Source organism: Bubalus bubalis, chromosome 1 (assembly GCF_019923935.1).
Source record: "Bubalus bubalis isolate 160015118507 breed Murrah chromosome 1, NDDB_SH_1, whole genome shotgun sequence".
Classification (NCBI taxonomy): domain Eukaryota; kingdom Metazoa; phylum Chordata; class Mammalia; order Artiodactyla; family Bovidae; genus Bubalus; species Bubalus bubalis.
Window position 1 is genome coordinate 190860120 of NC_059157.1, and position 12895 is coordinate 190873014.

Genomic DNA, 12895 nt, shown 5'->3' on the forward strand with positions numbered 1-12895 from the left:
CACTATACTGCCAGGGAAGCCCCTCCCTGAATTGTCACCTCGAAAGCAGAACATGGAGATGGTCTCTCCAGTCACGTAGAAAACTGGAGGATAGATGAGCTCATTACCCCTTGCCCTTCTAGGTGGTTCCTCTGCTTCCTCATTATTTAAGGCATTGTTGGCATGCTTGGGAATAACTGAATTGACAGATTCATCCTTATGATGATGAAACAGCATTGTGTTATGGGAGAAGCAGGTTGCTCAGATCCATCTTGCATCCTAGGTAAATGCAGGGGTCTGGCAGTAATTGCAAGATAAAATGTTTTACTCTAGTAAAAGAAAAAAAAAGGGGGGAGCGGATTTTTTTCACTGTTCTTTGGAAGGCCTATATGAAAGATAAAATTAAGCCAGCCTTCTCAAGTAGTTATAACTGCCCAGAAATGAAACTGCTAAGTGCAGTTGGGTCCAGCAGACTCTGACACTCTGACAGCAGTGAGTGACGTGTGGTCAGGTGTGGCAGCCCATATGGACGTGGTGGGAAGCCACCAGTGAGTTGACAAGGAGAATGCACTGAGCCTTCCTGCAGATAAAAGCCCTAAATTATTGTAAATTTATGTGTCAAAACTATTGGGGGGAAATTTGTTGGAAAACTTTAAACTCAATTTTGAGGTGATATAGAAAAACAAAATACTATTTTACAGATTTTTAAGGAAAATATTTATCAAAAAAGGAAAATCTTGAAGATGAAATATTTGAATTTGTATCAAATTAAGAGCTTAGAAAATGTGCATGAATGTGAAAGACCAGGATTTGTTGAGAAACTAAAATTTTGTGATTTAAATGTTAAGCACACAGTGAAATAACTTAAAGAAACAGAATTCATTAAAAATCATGCAGCAACATCATGAGGAAAACAAGTTACAAAAGATGTTTAGAGTTGAGACTGGTTTAGGAGGAGACTGTAGATGGACCTGGCAGGCCTGGAGCAGGGCAGAGGTGGAGGGATCGGGGGCAGAGGGGCCGGGGCCGCCCAGGTGCCGCTGTGGACGCCCCTCCTGGCCCTTCCCCGCCAGTTGCAGGAGCCCAGCAGAGAGAGGACGCCGCCGAAGCTGGATGGCCACTGTGCAGAGCAGCCCGGGGTCATGACGAAGGTGAGCTTTCCCTGGGTTCCCTGTTACGGCGTGTCCTTGTCTCCTCCCATGCGTGGGAACTGGAGGCAGAGCTCCCTGCATGCAAGTCCTCTCTTCACGCCCTCCTCACTTGGCTGGTGGGTGTGGAGGGGGAAACCGCCTTTCTGCCCTGCGGGTTTCTGTCATTGGTCAGTGTGCTTCCCAGGCCTGGCCCACACCCCAGACGCTGCAGGGGTGGGCGTGCAGGCTGGGGGTCAGTGTTACTGTCCCAGCTCCTTCCAGAGTGGTTGGTGTGACTTCCATGGATATTGAATTGATTCCTTTTTCAAATTAATTCAGTTTTGTTAGCATTTGCAAGAAAAATTATTAGATACTGACCAATATCAAAGAGTTGTCTGTTTTTTTTTTTTTAATTGAAGTATAGTTGTTTTACATCATTATGTTAGTTTCAGGTGTAAAGCATGGTGATTCAGTAGTTTTATAGATTATACTCCATTAGAAGTTAATACAAAATAATGATATTTTAGATACTCAATTCTAGCTGGACTCAGTTCACACTACTTGTAGCAGTGAGCAAGTTTGGTTTTTAATCTGCATTATTGCAGGAGAAATCTAGATCATAAGGCTTGGAAAAATGGTCTCTGATGGAGTCTGTAAGACCCAGTCTTAAATACACATTTCATACTTGTTTAAGCTGTGACTTGTCGCATCTTTGTGGAAAAGTACACAGAACTTACGCATAGCCCAACAGATGAGCACAGCACGCACAGCAGGCGACCCCTCTGCTGGTCAGAGGTAGGACAGTGCTGGCTCTGATCCCTGCTGTCCACCCCAAGTGAGCACCCGCTTGCTGATTCTGCCGTGCAGCTCTGTGCAAGTGGACCTGGTCTCTCTTCTCCTTCACCTTTAGCATCTCTGCAGACGTCAGTTTAAGATGTATGTCTGGTGAATAGCATAGGGTTGATTTTTAACTGAGCCTGACAATCTGTCTTCTTATTTGGCAGTGAATTCCCTTGTATCTAATGTCATCACTGCTGTGCCTATACTTAACACCAGACATTTAATTTGGGTTTTCTGTTTGTCTTGCCTGTTTTGTTCCTTTCTTTTCACCTGTTCTGCTTTCTTTGAATTATTATTTATCATGGGATTTACAAAGAAATTATCCTTTTATGCATTTTGAAGTAATAGTACACAGTTTCTGTTCTTTTAATGGTGAGGTTATGAAATACAGTATGTATACTTAATTTATTTAAGTATAAATTTAATCACATTCACTTTCCTCTTGCGTAATTATTTAAACTCTGTTTTTACTTCCCTCAACCTGTATTTTTGTCATGGTCTTTTTAAAAATTGTATTAGGTTGGTACAAAAGCAATTGCGGTTTCAGGCTCTGAATTTTAAATCATTACAACTAGGCTCAAACACTTCTTCATTAATCAAAGTAGGAACTGCTATAATCAGCACACTTTTGCCAATGAGAAAAAAGATTGCTCATTCCTATAATGTAAAAATCCATGCTTCAGGATTCAGTGAACCTTTGGAAAGCATTTTCTGCCTCCTGCTGGTTATGGAAGCATTTTCTCTGCAAAAAGTTGTTGAGATGCTTGAAGAACTGATAGTCTTCTGGTGAGAGGTCAGGTGAATATGGTGGCTGAATCAACATCATAGCCCGATTCATTCAACTTTGGAAGAGTTGATCACGCGTTGTTGTGGAAAAGAATTGGGGCCATTTTGTTGACCAATGCCAGCTACAGGCCTTGTAGTTTTTGGTGCATCTCATCGACTTGCTGAGCGTACTTCTCAGATGTAATGGTTTTGCTGGGATTCAGAAAGCCATAGTGGGTCAGACCTTCAGCAGACTACCAAAAAGTGACCATGACTTTTTTTTTTTTTTTTTGCAAGTTTGGGTTTGGGAAGTGCTTTGGAGCTGCTTCTTGGTTCAGCCAGTGAGCTGGTTGTCCTTGGTTGTCATATAAAATCCACTTTTTGTCACACATCACAATCCGATTGAGAAATGGTTTGTTGTTGTTGCATAGAACAAGAGAAGACGATAATTCAAACCAATGATATTTTTGATTTTTGGTCAGCTCATGAAGTACTCATTTATTAAGCTTTTTTACCTTTCCAGTTTGCTTCAAATGCCAAGACTGTAAATGGTCGACAGATTCTTCAGCAACTTCTAGTGTAGTTGTAAGAGGATCAGGTTTGATGATTGCTCTGAATTGGTTGTTGTCAACTTCCAATGGCCAGCCACCATGCTGTTCGTTTTCAAGGCTCTCGTCTCCTTTGCAAAACTTCTTGAATCTCCTTGGCACTGTATGTTCATTAGCAGTTCTTGGGCCAAATGCGTTGTTGATGTTGTGAGTTGTCTCCACTGCTTTATGACCCATTTTGAACTCAAATAAGAAAATTGCTTGAATCGGTTTTTTGTCTAACATTATTTCCTTAGTTTAAAGTAATAAGTCGTTAGCAGATAAAAGTTAAGCAAGAAATGTTTGTCAAAATGATGTATAAAATAACCACGTTTGTACCAATATCAGACAGCAAATTTCAACAATGCAAAAACCTCAATTACATTTGTACCAACCTAGTAAAACACTCATAAGATTTATCATCTTAATGATTTTTGGGTGCACAATTCAGTGGTGTTCGTCCATTCACAGTGCTGTGCATCCTTCAGCACCATCTGTCTCCACAGCTCTTACCTCATCAACCTGAGACCATGTTCGTTGATGGCATCTCCCCAGCCCCTGGCAGCCACCATCCTACCATCCGTCCTTATGGTTTAACGACACTGCATGCCTCACGTGGGTGGCATGACGCTGTCTTTCGTGGCGGCACGCAGCTAACCTCACTGTCCTCCAGGAACTGGAGCTGGAGGTGCTGCGCCTGAGCCTGAGCGACATGCACGCGGCACGGCTGGAGCGGACGCAGGCGCACCTGCAGCGCGAGAAGGAGGCGGCACTGGCCGAGCTGCACGCTGAGCTCACCGGGCGGCACGCACAGGAGCGGGCCCTGCTGCAGAGCCGGGCACGCCGGGAGCTGGAGCTGGTCCGGGAGGAGGCAGGTATGCATGGTGGCTGTGCACGGGGCTGGCCGACAACCTGGGGGTGTCTACAGAGGATCCTGGCTTGAGAGCTGTGAGTTTCTTTGTCGCTTCTTCACTTTCTGTCTCTGGCCACAGTTTGTGGCTGCCCCAGACCCCCATTCCCATCCTAGACCCCCATCCCAGTCCCCCATTCTCAACCCAGACCTTCATCCCAGTCCCCCACTCCAGACCCCTATCTTCGCCCTGGACACCCATCTCAGACCCCCACACCAGACCCCCACCCCCATCCCAGACCCCCATCCCAGTCCCCCATCCCTGCCCTAGACACCCATCTCAGACCCCCACTCCAGACCCCCATCCCCACCCCAGACTCCCACCCTAGATCCCCATCCCTGCCCCAGACTCCCACCCCAGACACCAATCCCCACTCCAGACCCCCATCCCCTCCCCAGATCCCTATCCTAGACCCCCATTCTCACCTCAGACCCACACCCCAGACCCCCATCCCCATCCCAGTTCCCCATCGCTACCCCAGACCTGCATCCCTGCCTTAGACCCCCAACCTGGACCTCTATCCCCTACTGGACCCCTACCACTGCCCCAGACCCCCCGCCCACCCATACCCCACCCCTGGCTCCTCACTGTGTTCAGAGGCCGTCTCACTTCTGGTGGCACCTCAGGCGCCTTTCAATCTTGCAGTTCTCTGGCCTTAAAGTGAACTTTTATGTTGTCATTTTTTATGTTTCTTGGTACATTTTTTGTTGGTATTTTTGTAAAAATCAATTTTATGTAATAGTTTTATTGAGCTGTAATTTATATACCATATAACTCACCTGTTTAAAACTGTTTCAAGGCAGCACTTTGGTGGCTTTTCTTGTTTTTTCTGCTCAGAACGTTTTTCCCCCAGAAGAGTCCCTGGGCTGTTTTCTCTGACCCACCTTGGGTTGCAGAGTCTTCCTTTCCTTCCCCCGCTACCCCCCAGAAGCATCCTCCTCAGTCCTCTGATGCATCTTCACGGAGATTCAGGCAAACACAAGGAGATTATTCCATGTCCTCCCCTGCTTTTGTTAACTTTTAAAAATATGAAACATGCTTGTCCTAGGCCTGTTTTGATGCTGTTTCCTCCACCAGCACCCCTGGGAACAGTCCCCAGAGAGGCCCATCTGCCCTCTACTCCCTGGACTCTGCCATGGGCGGGGCCCCCATGGACCTGGTGAAACCTGCCCTTGCAGGGTGGTAGCTGGATCTCTGCATGGATCCCGGGCTTGCTGGGCCGCCCTCCCAGCACCTGGTGGTGCTGGCTGTCACCTGCTGCTGCTCCCCTGGCCCAGTTCACCTTCTCCTCTGCCCCTGGTGCCTGGCACCTCTTTTCTAGTGCTTTTTCCCTTCCGGTGGGGAGCTGTTGGGACCTGAAACGTCTTTACCTGTCTCCCTTTACTTACTGTCCAGCACCCAGCCTGGAAGCTGGCCCTGCAGGATCCTTGGACTCCAGGCCCTGGGTGTGCGCAGGGTCTGGTGCAGGGCAGACGGGCCGAGGTTCTACTAGCAGAAGGATGAGGCAGGCTCAGTGATCTGCGAGGCCCAGAGCCAGCCTCACATGGCCCCCCTAGACTGTTGCTCTGGCTGGACGTCTCCTGTGCTCTGTTGGGCACGAGCATGATTGCTAATCAGAGCGGCCATCTTCACCTTCTCGATTCTCTCAGGTGCATCCTGTCCTGTCCTGTTGGTGCTGGCAAGTATCCTGTGGAGTGGCCTGTAGTGCTGGAGCCTTGTCCTCTCTGGGGAACCAGACTGTGGGGAAGTCTGAGCCTCGGTGATCTGAGCCACTTGTCATGTTTGTTTGTCTTGCAGCTGAGCTGAAGGAGAAGCTACAATCAGAAATAGAAAAAAACGCCCAGATGATAGAGGTACATAGGATGGGAAAATATCATTCTGTGTAGGTGGTATTTCCCTCACCCGCCAGGGTCTCCCACTCGATTCTCACAATGCAGTGGTAGCTGGAGTCGCCAGAGCCGTGTGGCGCACTGCTCTCTCTGCCCGGTGTGGATTCCTCAGCAACTGCTCATGTCTTTTGTGTGGCCTGATGTGATGGGAGGCTCTTCCCTCCCGTCTGGCTTCTGAGCAACCCTGTGGCCTGGCCCTGGCTGTGCTCGTGACACAGACCTCGGTCCTCAGGGACGGGAGACACGGACACCGCTTGGGAAGCCGTGGTGGGGTGGAGATACGGGACGAGCGTCCCCGAGGGTGAAGGCGGAGGTCCGTGTGCTGATCGCGCTGAGCACGCCGGCTGGTGCTCTGCTTGTCCTGCTGCTCCCACTCCACGCCCCCTTTTGGGGGGAAGAGTTCTGATTTAGGGTGTAACAGGATTAGCTCTTTTCTGAGGAAGTCCCTCAGCAAACTTTTGACTCTTGTGACCCATCCCTTTTTCAAGTCCACCTTTGTAGAAGAGTTCTTGGTGCTGGTGATGGCAGTGGAAGCGGGTGGTGGTGGGGACTGTGTCCTGGCCACTCTGGACAGGTGGCAAGTGGAGGACAGCCTCAGGCCCCAGCTCAGGGCACCCTCAGTCCCAGCTGTCCAGCTCGGGGCGCTTGGGCAGAGTCTGGACCTGCAGAGCTGGGTGGCATTGCTGTAGTGCCTGGGTCTGTGTGGGTGACGGATGCCTGGCTCGTCAGCTGAGTTCCTGTGCTTCTGCTCTGAGGCCACTTCTGTTTCTGGCGGCGGTCCAGGCCCTCCTGTCCTGGGATGTTTGCCTGCTGCTGTTCCTGCCTGACTGGACGTCTCAAGCCGCATCCTGTACTCACAGTCTCGTCTGAGCAGGGATGACTGGGTTTTGAATGTAAGGTGGAAATAGTTTTACCTCAATAATCAACTGTTGGCTATCATTTCCTCTTTCTCATTTAAATTAGATTCTGAAGCAAGACTGGGAATCGGAGAGAGACTCGTGTTTAGAAAACCTACGCCAAGAATTATTGGAAAAGCATCGGTCAGAACTGGAGAATTTACAAAACCAGTTTAAGAAAGAATTGGCACAACAGAAAGCTGAGTTTGAGAAGGTTTTTCAAGCCAAAAATCAAGCTGAATGTGAGTCTTTAAGTACAATGAGCAAGTTTGGAGGGGCTGGTTTTCCTGTGTCGTCCTAGAGAGACTGCCATATGATGGACCAGCAGGACACAGCCGGTGTGGTCCTGCCTCGTGGGTCTCAGGCTTCTCGGGTTCCCTGAAATTTCCAGAATCCTTCGTTTCAGAGACAGTTTTTACATGTTCTACTACTAGAACATGTTTGTTTTGCTACCAAACATGTAATATGCAGTTGTTCACTTTCTGTTACACGGTGACACCCACTCGCAGTAGGCACTGTCTGCTGGCCTGTGCCTTCCCCTTCCTCCTTGCCTCCCTCTGTCCTAGAGGAGAGTGGAGTCCTAAGAACAGAGTCTTGAAAAACAGGGTCTGCAGGGAGCCTGGGGACACGTGGCGCGTACAGCTGTTGCTGCAGGTGGAGGACACTGTGCCGTCACAAACTGAGGCCCCGGCCCATTGGCAGGTTCCCTTCAGACGCAGGAGGCGCAGCACGAGGCCGCCCTGAGCAAGCTGCGCACAGACCTGCAGCTGGAGCACTGCCAGTACTTGGAGGAGCTGGAGCGGAAATTCCAAAAGAAGGAAAAGGAGAACCAGCTTGAGGTAGGCACCTGCTTCTTTATTTGACTTGTCAGTGCAGGAGGGAGTTGAGGAGACCTTGGATTGGATTCACGCTCTGTCATCAGCCAAAACTTAAGCCCTAATTTGTGTTACATATTTTTTTACTTTTAAATCGAGGTTTAGGTGATTTACAATATCGTGTGAGTTTTAGACGTACAACATAGTGATTCCCAATTTTTAAAGATTATGTTTTATTTATAGCTATTATAAAACGTTGTCTGTATTCTCTGTTATACAATATAGTTGATTTTATACCTAATTATACTTAATAGTTTGTACCTCTTAATCCCCTCCCCTAACTTGCCTCTCTCCCCTTCCCCTCTCCTCATTGATGATCATAGTTTGTTCTTTATAACTGTGAGTCTTTTTGTACATATATTTATTTTTTAGATTGCACACGTTACTGATAACATACAGTATTTGTCTTTCTCCCTCTGACTCACTTCATGTGGTGTAATGTCCTCCCGTCCATCCGTGTTTCTGTGGATGGTCTTTCTCCCTCTGACTCACTTCACTTGGTGTAATGTCCTCCCGTCCATCCGTGTTTCTGTGGTTGGTCTTTCTCCCTCTGACTCACTTCACTTGGTGTAATGTCCTCCCGTCCATCCGTGTTTCTGTGGATGCAGTATTTTTTTTATGGCTGTGCCAGCAGCAGTGTTCCATTATGGGATCCCACACGGCTCAGTGGTGAGGAACCCGCTGGCCAATGCAGGAGGCCTAGGAGATGCAGGTTCAATCTCTGGGTCAGGAAGATCCCCTGGAGGAAGAAATGGCAATCCACTCCAGTATTCTTGCCTGGAGAATGAGCCTGGTGGGCTGCAGTCCATGGAGACACAAGAGTCAGACATGACTGAGCGACTGTGCATGCAGGCAGCACTCCATTATATATGTGTCCACGCCTTTTTTATCCATTTGTCAGTGGATACTTAGGTTGCTTCGGGATGCATGTATCTTTTTAAATTAGGTTTTCCATTATTTCGGGTGTATACCCAGGAGTTGCTGGGTCATATGGCAGTTTTGTTTTTAGTTTTTTGAGGGACTTCCATACTCTAAGCCCTAATTTAAAGGAACTCTCAGTATTTGTTAGAGGCAGTAGGTAGCCACATCAGGAGGTCAAGTCTGTGACTGTGACTTACTGACGGTGTCCAGTCCCACGCTTGGAGAATTGGTGCCATTGACAAGCACCCCTGGAACGTCTACAGGCTCCGGCCATCAAGGGTGCAAGGTTCTGCTGCTCACATCTTCAGAACTTTATTCCAATGGGATTCTACGTACCAAAATGTGGGTGATGTGGACATATCTCATTCAAGGACCTGAAGGGCCTTTGTCACCAAGACCAAGAGCCAAGCAGTGCCCCATGCATTGATACAAGAAATCAGGAAGTGACTGGCAGATGGAGTTAGCTAAGGCTGGTGCATGGGTTTGCAGGGAGGAGAGTCATGGAGCCCAGGAGGAGCCGGATCTGGCCCTGCTGTGCTGGCTCCTGTCTCTCCTCCAGACAGAGGGCAGCCTGGCCGGGCGGGGCCTGCGGCAGCCCCCCATCCTGGAGACAGGTAGCCAGAGGGGCATCTTCTGTCCTGTGCCCTGAAAAAGGAAGGGCCCATTTCACAGGCAGTGGGCAGCCGCAGGCCAGCACCACCCTCGTTCCCTTGGAGGCTTGGCCCCACGCTGGTGACCTGGGGAGCCTGACAGCCACTCCAACCCAGGCCCCCAGGAGGGCGGGTGGTGCACCTCAGCTCCAGTGGTGCAGGGTTGGCTGGCACGTGGTACACACCCAGTGTGCAAGCTCTGTTTACCCTGAAAGAGGAGATTCCTCCCAGGGAGGTTGACCAGGCAACTTGGAGAAAACCAAACAGGCTGCATGGGGGTAAGAGACCAAGGTCACAGATGGGGAAGGGGGCTGGTGGGAGGGGGCTCCTCCACCCTCCTTGACAAAGTAGGGGGCAGGTCTCTGCAGGGAACGAGGCCACAGCCTAAGAGGCATCCACATGTGAGACCATGGCTGCCATGGATTCCTCTGGATGGTCTCGGGGCTGCCGATTGGGGGATGGGGTGGGCTTGGGCTGAGGCAGCTGCGTGTTCTCACCTGGTACCAGGGCCGCAGCCTGGCACCCACACTGTGCCTGCTCTTCCAGCTGGAGAGGCTGCGCGCATCCTATGAGGAGCTGCAGGCTCGGTCCCGGGAGGAGATCCAGTGCCTGGGGGCCCAGCTTGAGTCCGCGAGGTCCAGCAGGCAGGAGCTGAGTGGTGAGCACCTTGTCTTCCCAGTCCAGGTCCCTGGAAGGGAAAGCTGCAGTTTGAACTGCTGAAACCCCAAACTAGAAGTTAACAGTTTTGCAAGCCCAAAAAAGTGGTCTTGTAAACCTGTGTGCGTTTTGAGGTCTGTGGGGTCACTGTGGCGCTGTGGCGGCCCCTGGGCTTCACCATAGGCGAGCTAGCGATGATTCTGGAAGCCTGTGTCCTCCCTCGTGCTGACATGCACTGTTCACACGTGAGCCTGGGCTCCTGCTGGGGCTTGGTTAAGCACCATGGGAATGTTGTTCTCATGCGGGGGCACAGCTGTGCCTTGCTGCATATTACCTCCTGGGCCTGCAGGCTCTCCTGTGGCTCTGAGCTCTGATTTTGGAGGGTGATGCCACGTTTACTGAGGGCACAAGACCCAGTCAAGAGCACAGGGCCAGGAGGCGTGGGCTTGTCTGCTGCTCTGCACACAGGCCTCGAACAGTAGGATCTGCCCTGTTGTGTTGTTGGGAACAAAGGACAGAGTTAGGAGAAAGGACCCGAGATCACTCCTGATGGCTGTGGGGTGCGTAGGCTCCACGTGCCCTGTACCCTCCCTGTGGTCCCTGGGACAGGGTGGCTCCAGGCAGAGCTGGTGGACTGACTGGAGGCTGGGCTTCAGACGTGCTTTCACACAGGGGTCACAGCCTGAGTGCTGCCTCTGCGGCCTCCCCTGTGTGTCTTCGGCCCTCGTGGGGGACGTAGATTTGGGACAGTGACTGTCTCCTTCCCCATTATTTGAAAGCTGGTCACTGGCTGCGGTAGGCCAGCTGGCAGCACTCGTAATCAGAATAGTGGTGGTGGTGACAGTTGTTTATGGTCTGTATCACTGTTCTTCTGCTGTAAACAAAACACCACCATCTCAGCAGCTTAAAACCACCCACATTTATTAGCTTGGAAATTTGAGCTGGCGTGGCTGTTTCTGCCCAGGGTCATCCACAGCTGAGGTCAAGGTGCTGGGCTCTGCCATGACCTGACTTCCTGTTGACAGAATCCAGTGCTGTGGGACCGAGGTCCCATCTCCTGCTGGCTGGTGGCCCAGAGGCGGCCCCTCCTCTGTCTTCAGAGCCCCTTTGGCTTGGGGAGCCAGCCTGAGAAAGCCCTCTGCCCTCGAGGGGCACTGGGGTTTGTTGAGGCTGCCCGGGTGGTCTCCCTGGTGGTCTTCCTGCTCCAGGCCCTGTGCTCGTAGCACAAGCCCTGTGGGGGCCTTTGTCCATTCACAGGTTTTGGGGTGGGATGGGGCCCCCACTTTACATTTCTGCTCTGGTTTTTCACTGTGGGGTCTTCAGTGTGTCATTTCCCTCAGTGCCATGTCTGAGATGCTCGCTTGTGTCCACCCATAAAGAGTTGCGTGAGCAGCTCCTGGCCCGGGCGTCTCACGTGGAGGAGCTGGAGCTCCTGAAGAGAGACTTGGAGCAGCAGCAGCAGCAGGAGAGGAGCCGGCATGAGTCCGAATTGGAGCAGCTGAGGCTCTATTTTGAAGAGAAGCTGAGGGAGGCTGAGCAGAGCTACCAAGAGGACCTGACCCTGTTGCAGCGGCGGCTGCAGGAGGGAAGGGATGACTCCCTGCTGGAGGCCATGGGAACCAGGTGAGTGGCTTCCAGCCCAGCCTAGCTCAGGGTCTTGGCATGGTGATGTTGAAGCTGGCACTGGTCTGACCTGCATGTGGGTGTGGTTGGTGACATCTGGCCAAAGTGGGTGGGCGTGGCCCTGCAGATTGGCACAGAAATGGGGTCCCAGGGACAGGGGATTCAGTGGCAAGGTGCCACATCAGTCTCTTGCAGCACAGCTTCTCTCTGAATTCACCCAGTGCCTGTTTGGAAGAGACATCAGAAGAAAGAGACCATCTTGATGGACTCAGCCTTCAGCGGGAGCAGCTTGAGGTGATGGGCCGGCTTTCTTGCGTCTTGAGGTGTGACTGACGGGACCTGAGTGTCCAGTGTTGGTGTCATGACCGGATGCCTGGGTGTGATGTGATGGGTCTCCTTAGTCAGTCTGGTGAACCTGCACCTCCACAGAGTCAGAGCATTTTTCTTTCAATGAGAACTTGTAAGATCCATCTCTCAGTGCCTATAGATAGACATACAGGGTCATTGACTATACCCCTATGAGAACTTGTAAGATCCCTGTCTCAGTGCCTGTAGACAGACAGTACGCTATTGTTGACTGTACCGCTGTGAGAACTTGTAAGATCTCCTCTCTCAGCGCCTGTAGACAGACAGTACAGTGTTGTTGACCATACCGCTATGAGAACTTGTAAGATCTCTTCTCTCAGTGCCTGTAGATAGACAGTATGCCATTGTTGACTGTACTCCAATGAGAACTTGTAAGATCTCCTCTCTCAGCACCTGTAGATAGACAGTACAGTATTGTTGACTGCACCCTATGAGAACTTGTAAGATCTCCTCTCTCAGCGCCTGTAGATAGACAGTACAGTATTGTTGACTGCACCCTATGAGAACTTGGAAGATCTCCTCTCTCAGTGCCTGTAGATAGACAGTACAGTGTTGTTGACCGTACCTCGATGAGAACTTGGAAGATCTCCTCTCTCAGTGCCTGTAGATAGACAGTACAGTATTGTTGACTGCATCCTATGAGAACTTGGAAGATCTCCTCCTCTCTCAGTGCCTGTAGATAGACAGTACAGTGTTGTTGACCATACCCCTCTGAGAACTTGTAAGATCTCCTCTCTCAGTGCCTGTAGACAGACATAGTGTTGTTGACTGTACCCTGATGAGAACTTATAAGATCTCTCTCAGTG

General features: G+C 50.4%; 1 protein-coding gene across 18 annotated transcripts in view; it reads left to right on the forward strand.

Annotated features, from left to right (window-relative positions):
• The window catches only part of PCNT (pericentrin), a 105879-nt gene that overhangs the window by 6621 nt on the left and 86363 nt on the right, over positions 1-12895 (forward strand). For 14 of the 18 annotated variants that reach the window (XM_044947943.2, XM_044947904.2, XM_044947925.2 and 11 more), the window contains exons 3-10: positions 1053-1130; positions 3975-4176; positions 6010-6065; positions 7065-7239; positions 7700-7836; positions 9990-10101; positions 11480-11723; positions 11909-12017. In XM_044947943.2, coding sequence (XP_044803878.2) covers positions 1053-1130; positions 3975-4176; positions 6010-6065; positions 7065-7239; positions 7700-7836; positions 9990-10101; positions 11480-11723; positions 11909-12017 — 1113 coding nt within the window. The remainder of the gene's footprint in view (positions 1-1052; positions 1131-3974; positions 4177-6009; positions 6066-7064; positions 7240-7699; positions 7837-9989; positions 10102-11479; positions 11724-11908; positions 12018-12895) is intronic. The other 4 variants (XM_044947922.2, XM_044947946.2, XM_044947950.2 and 1 more) reach the window with 2 other exon arrangements.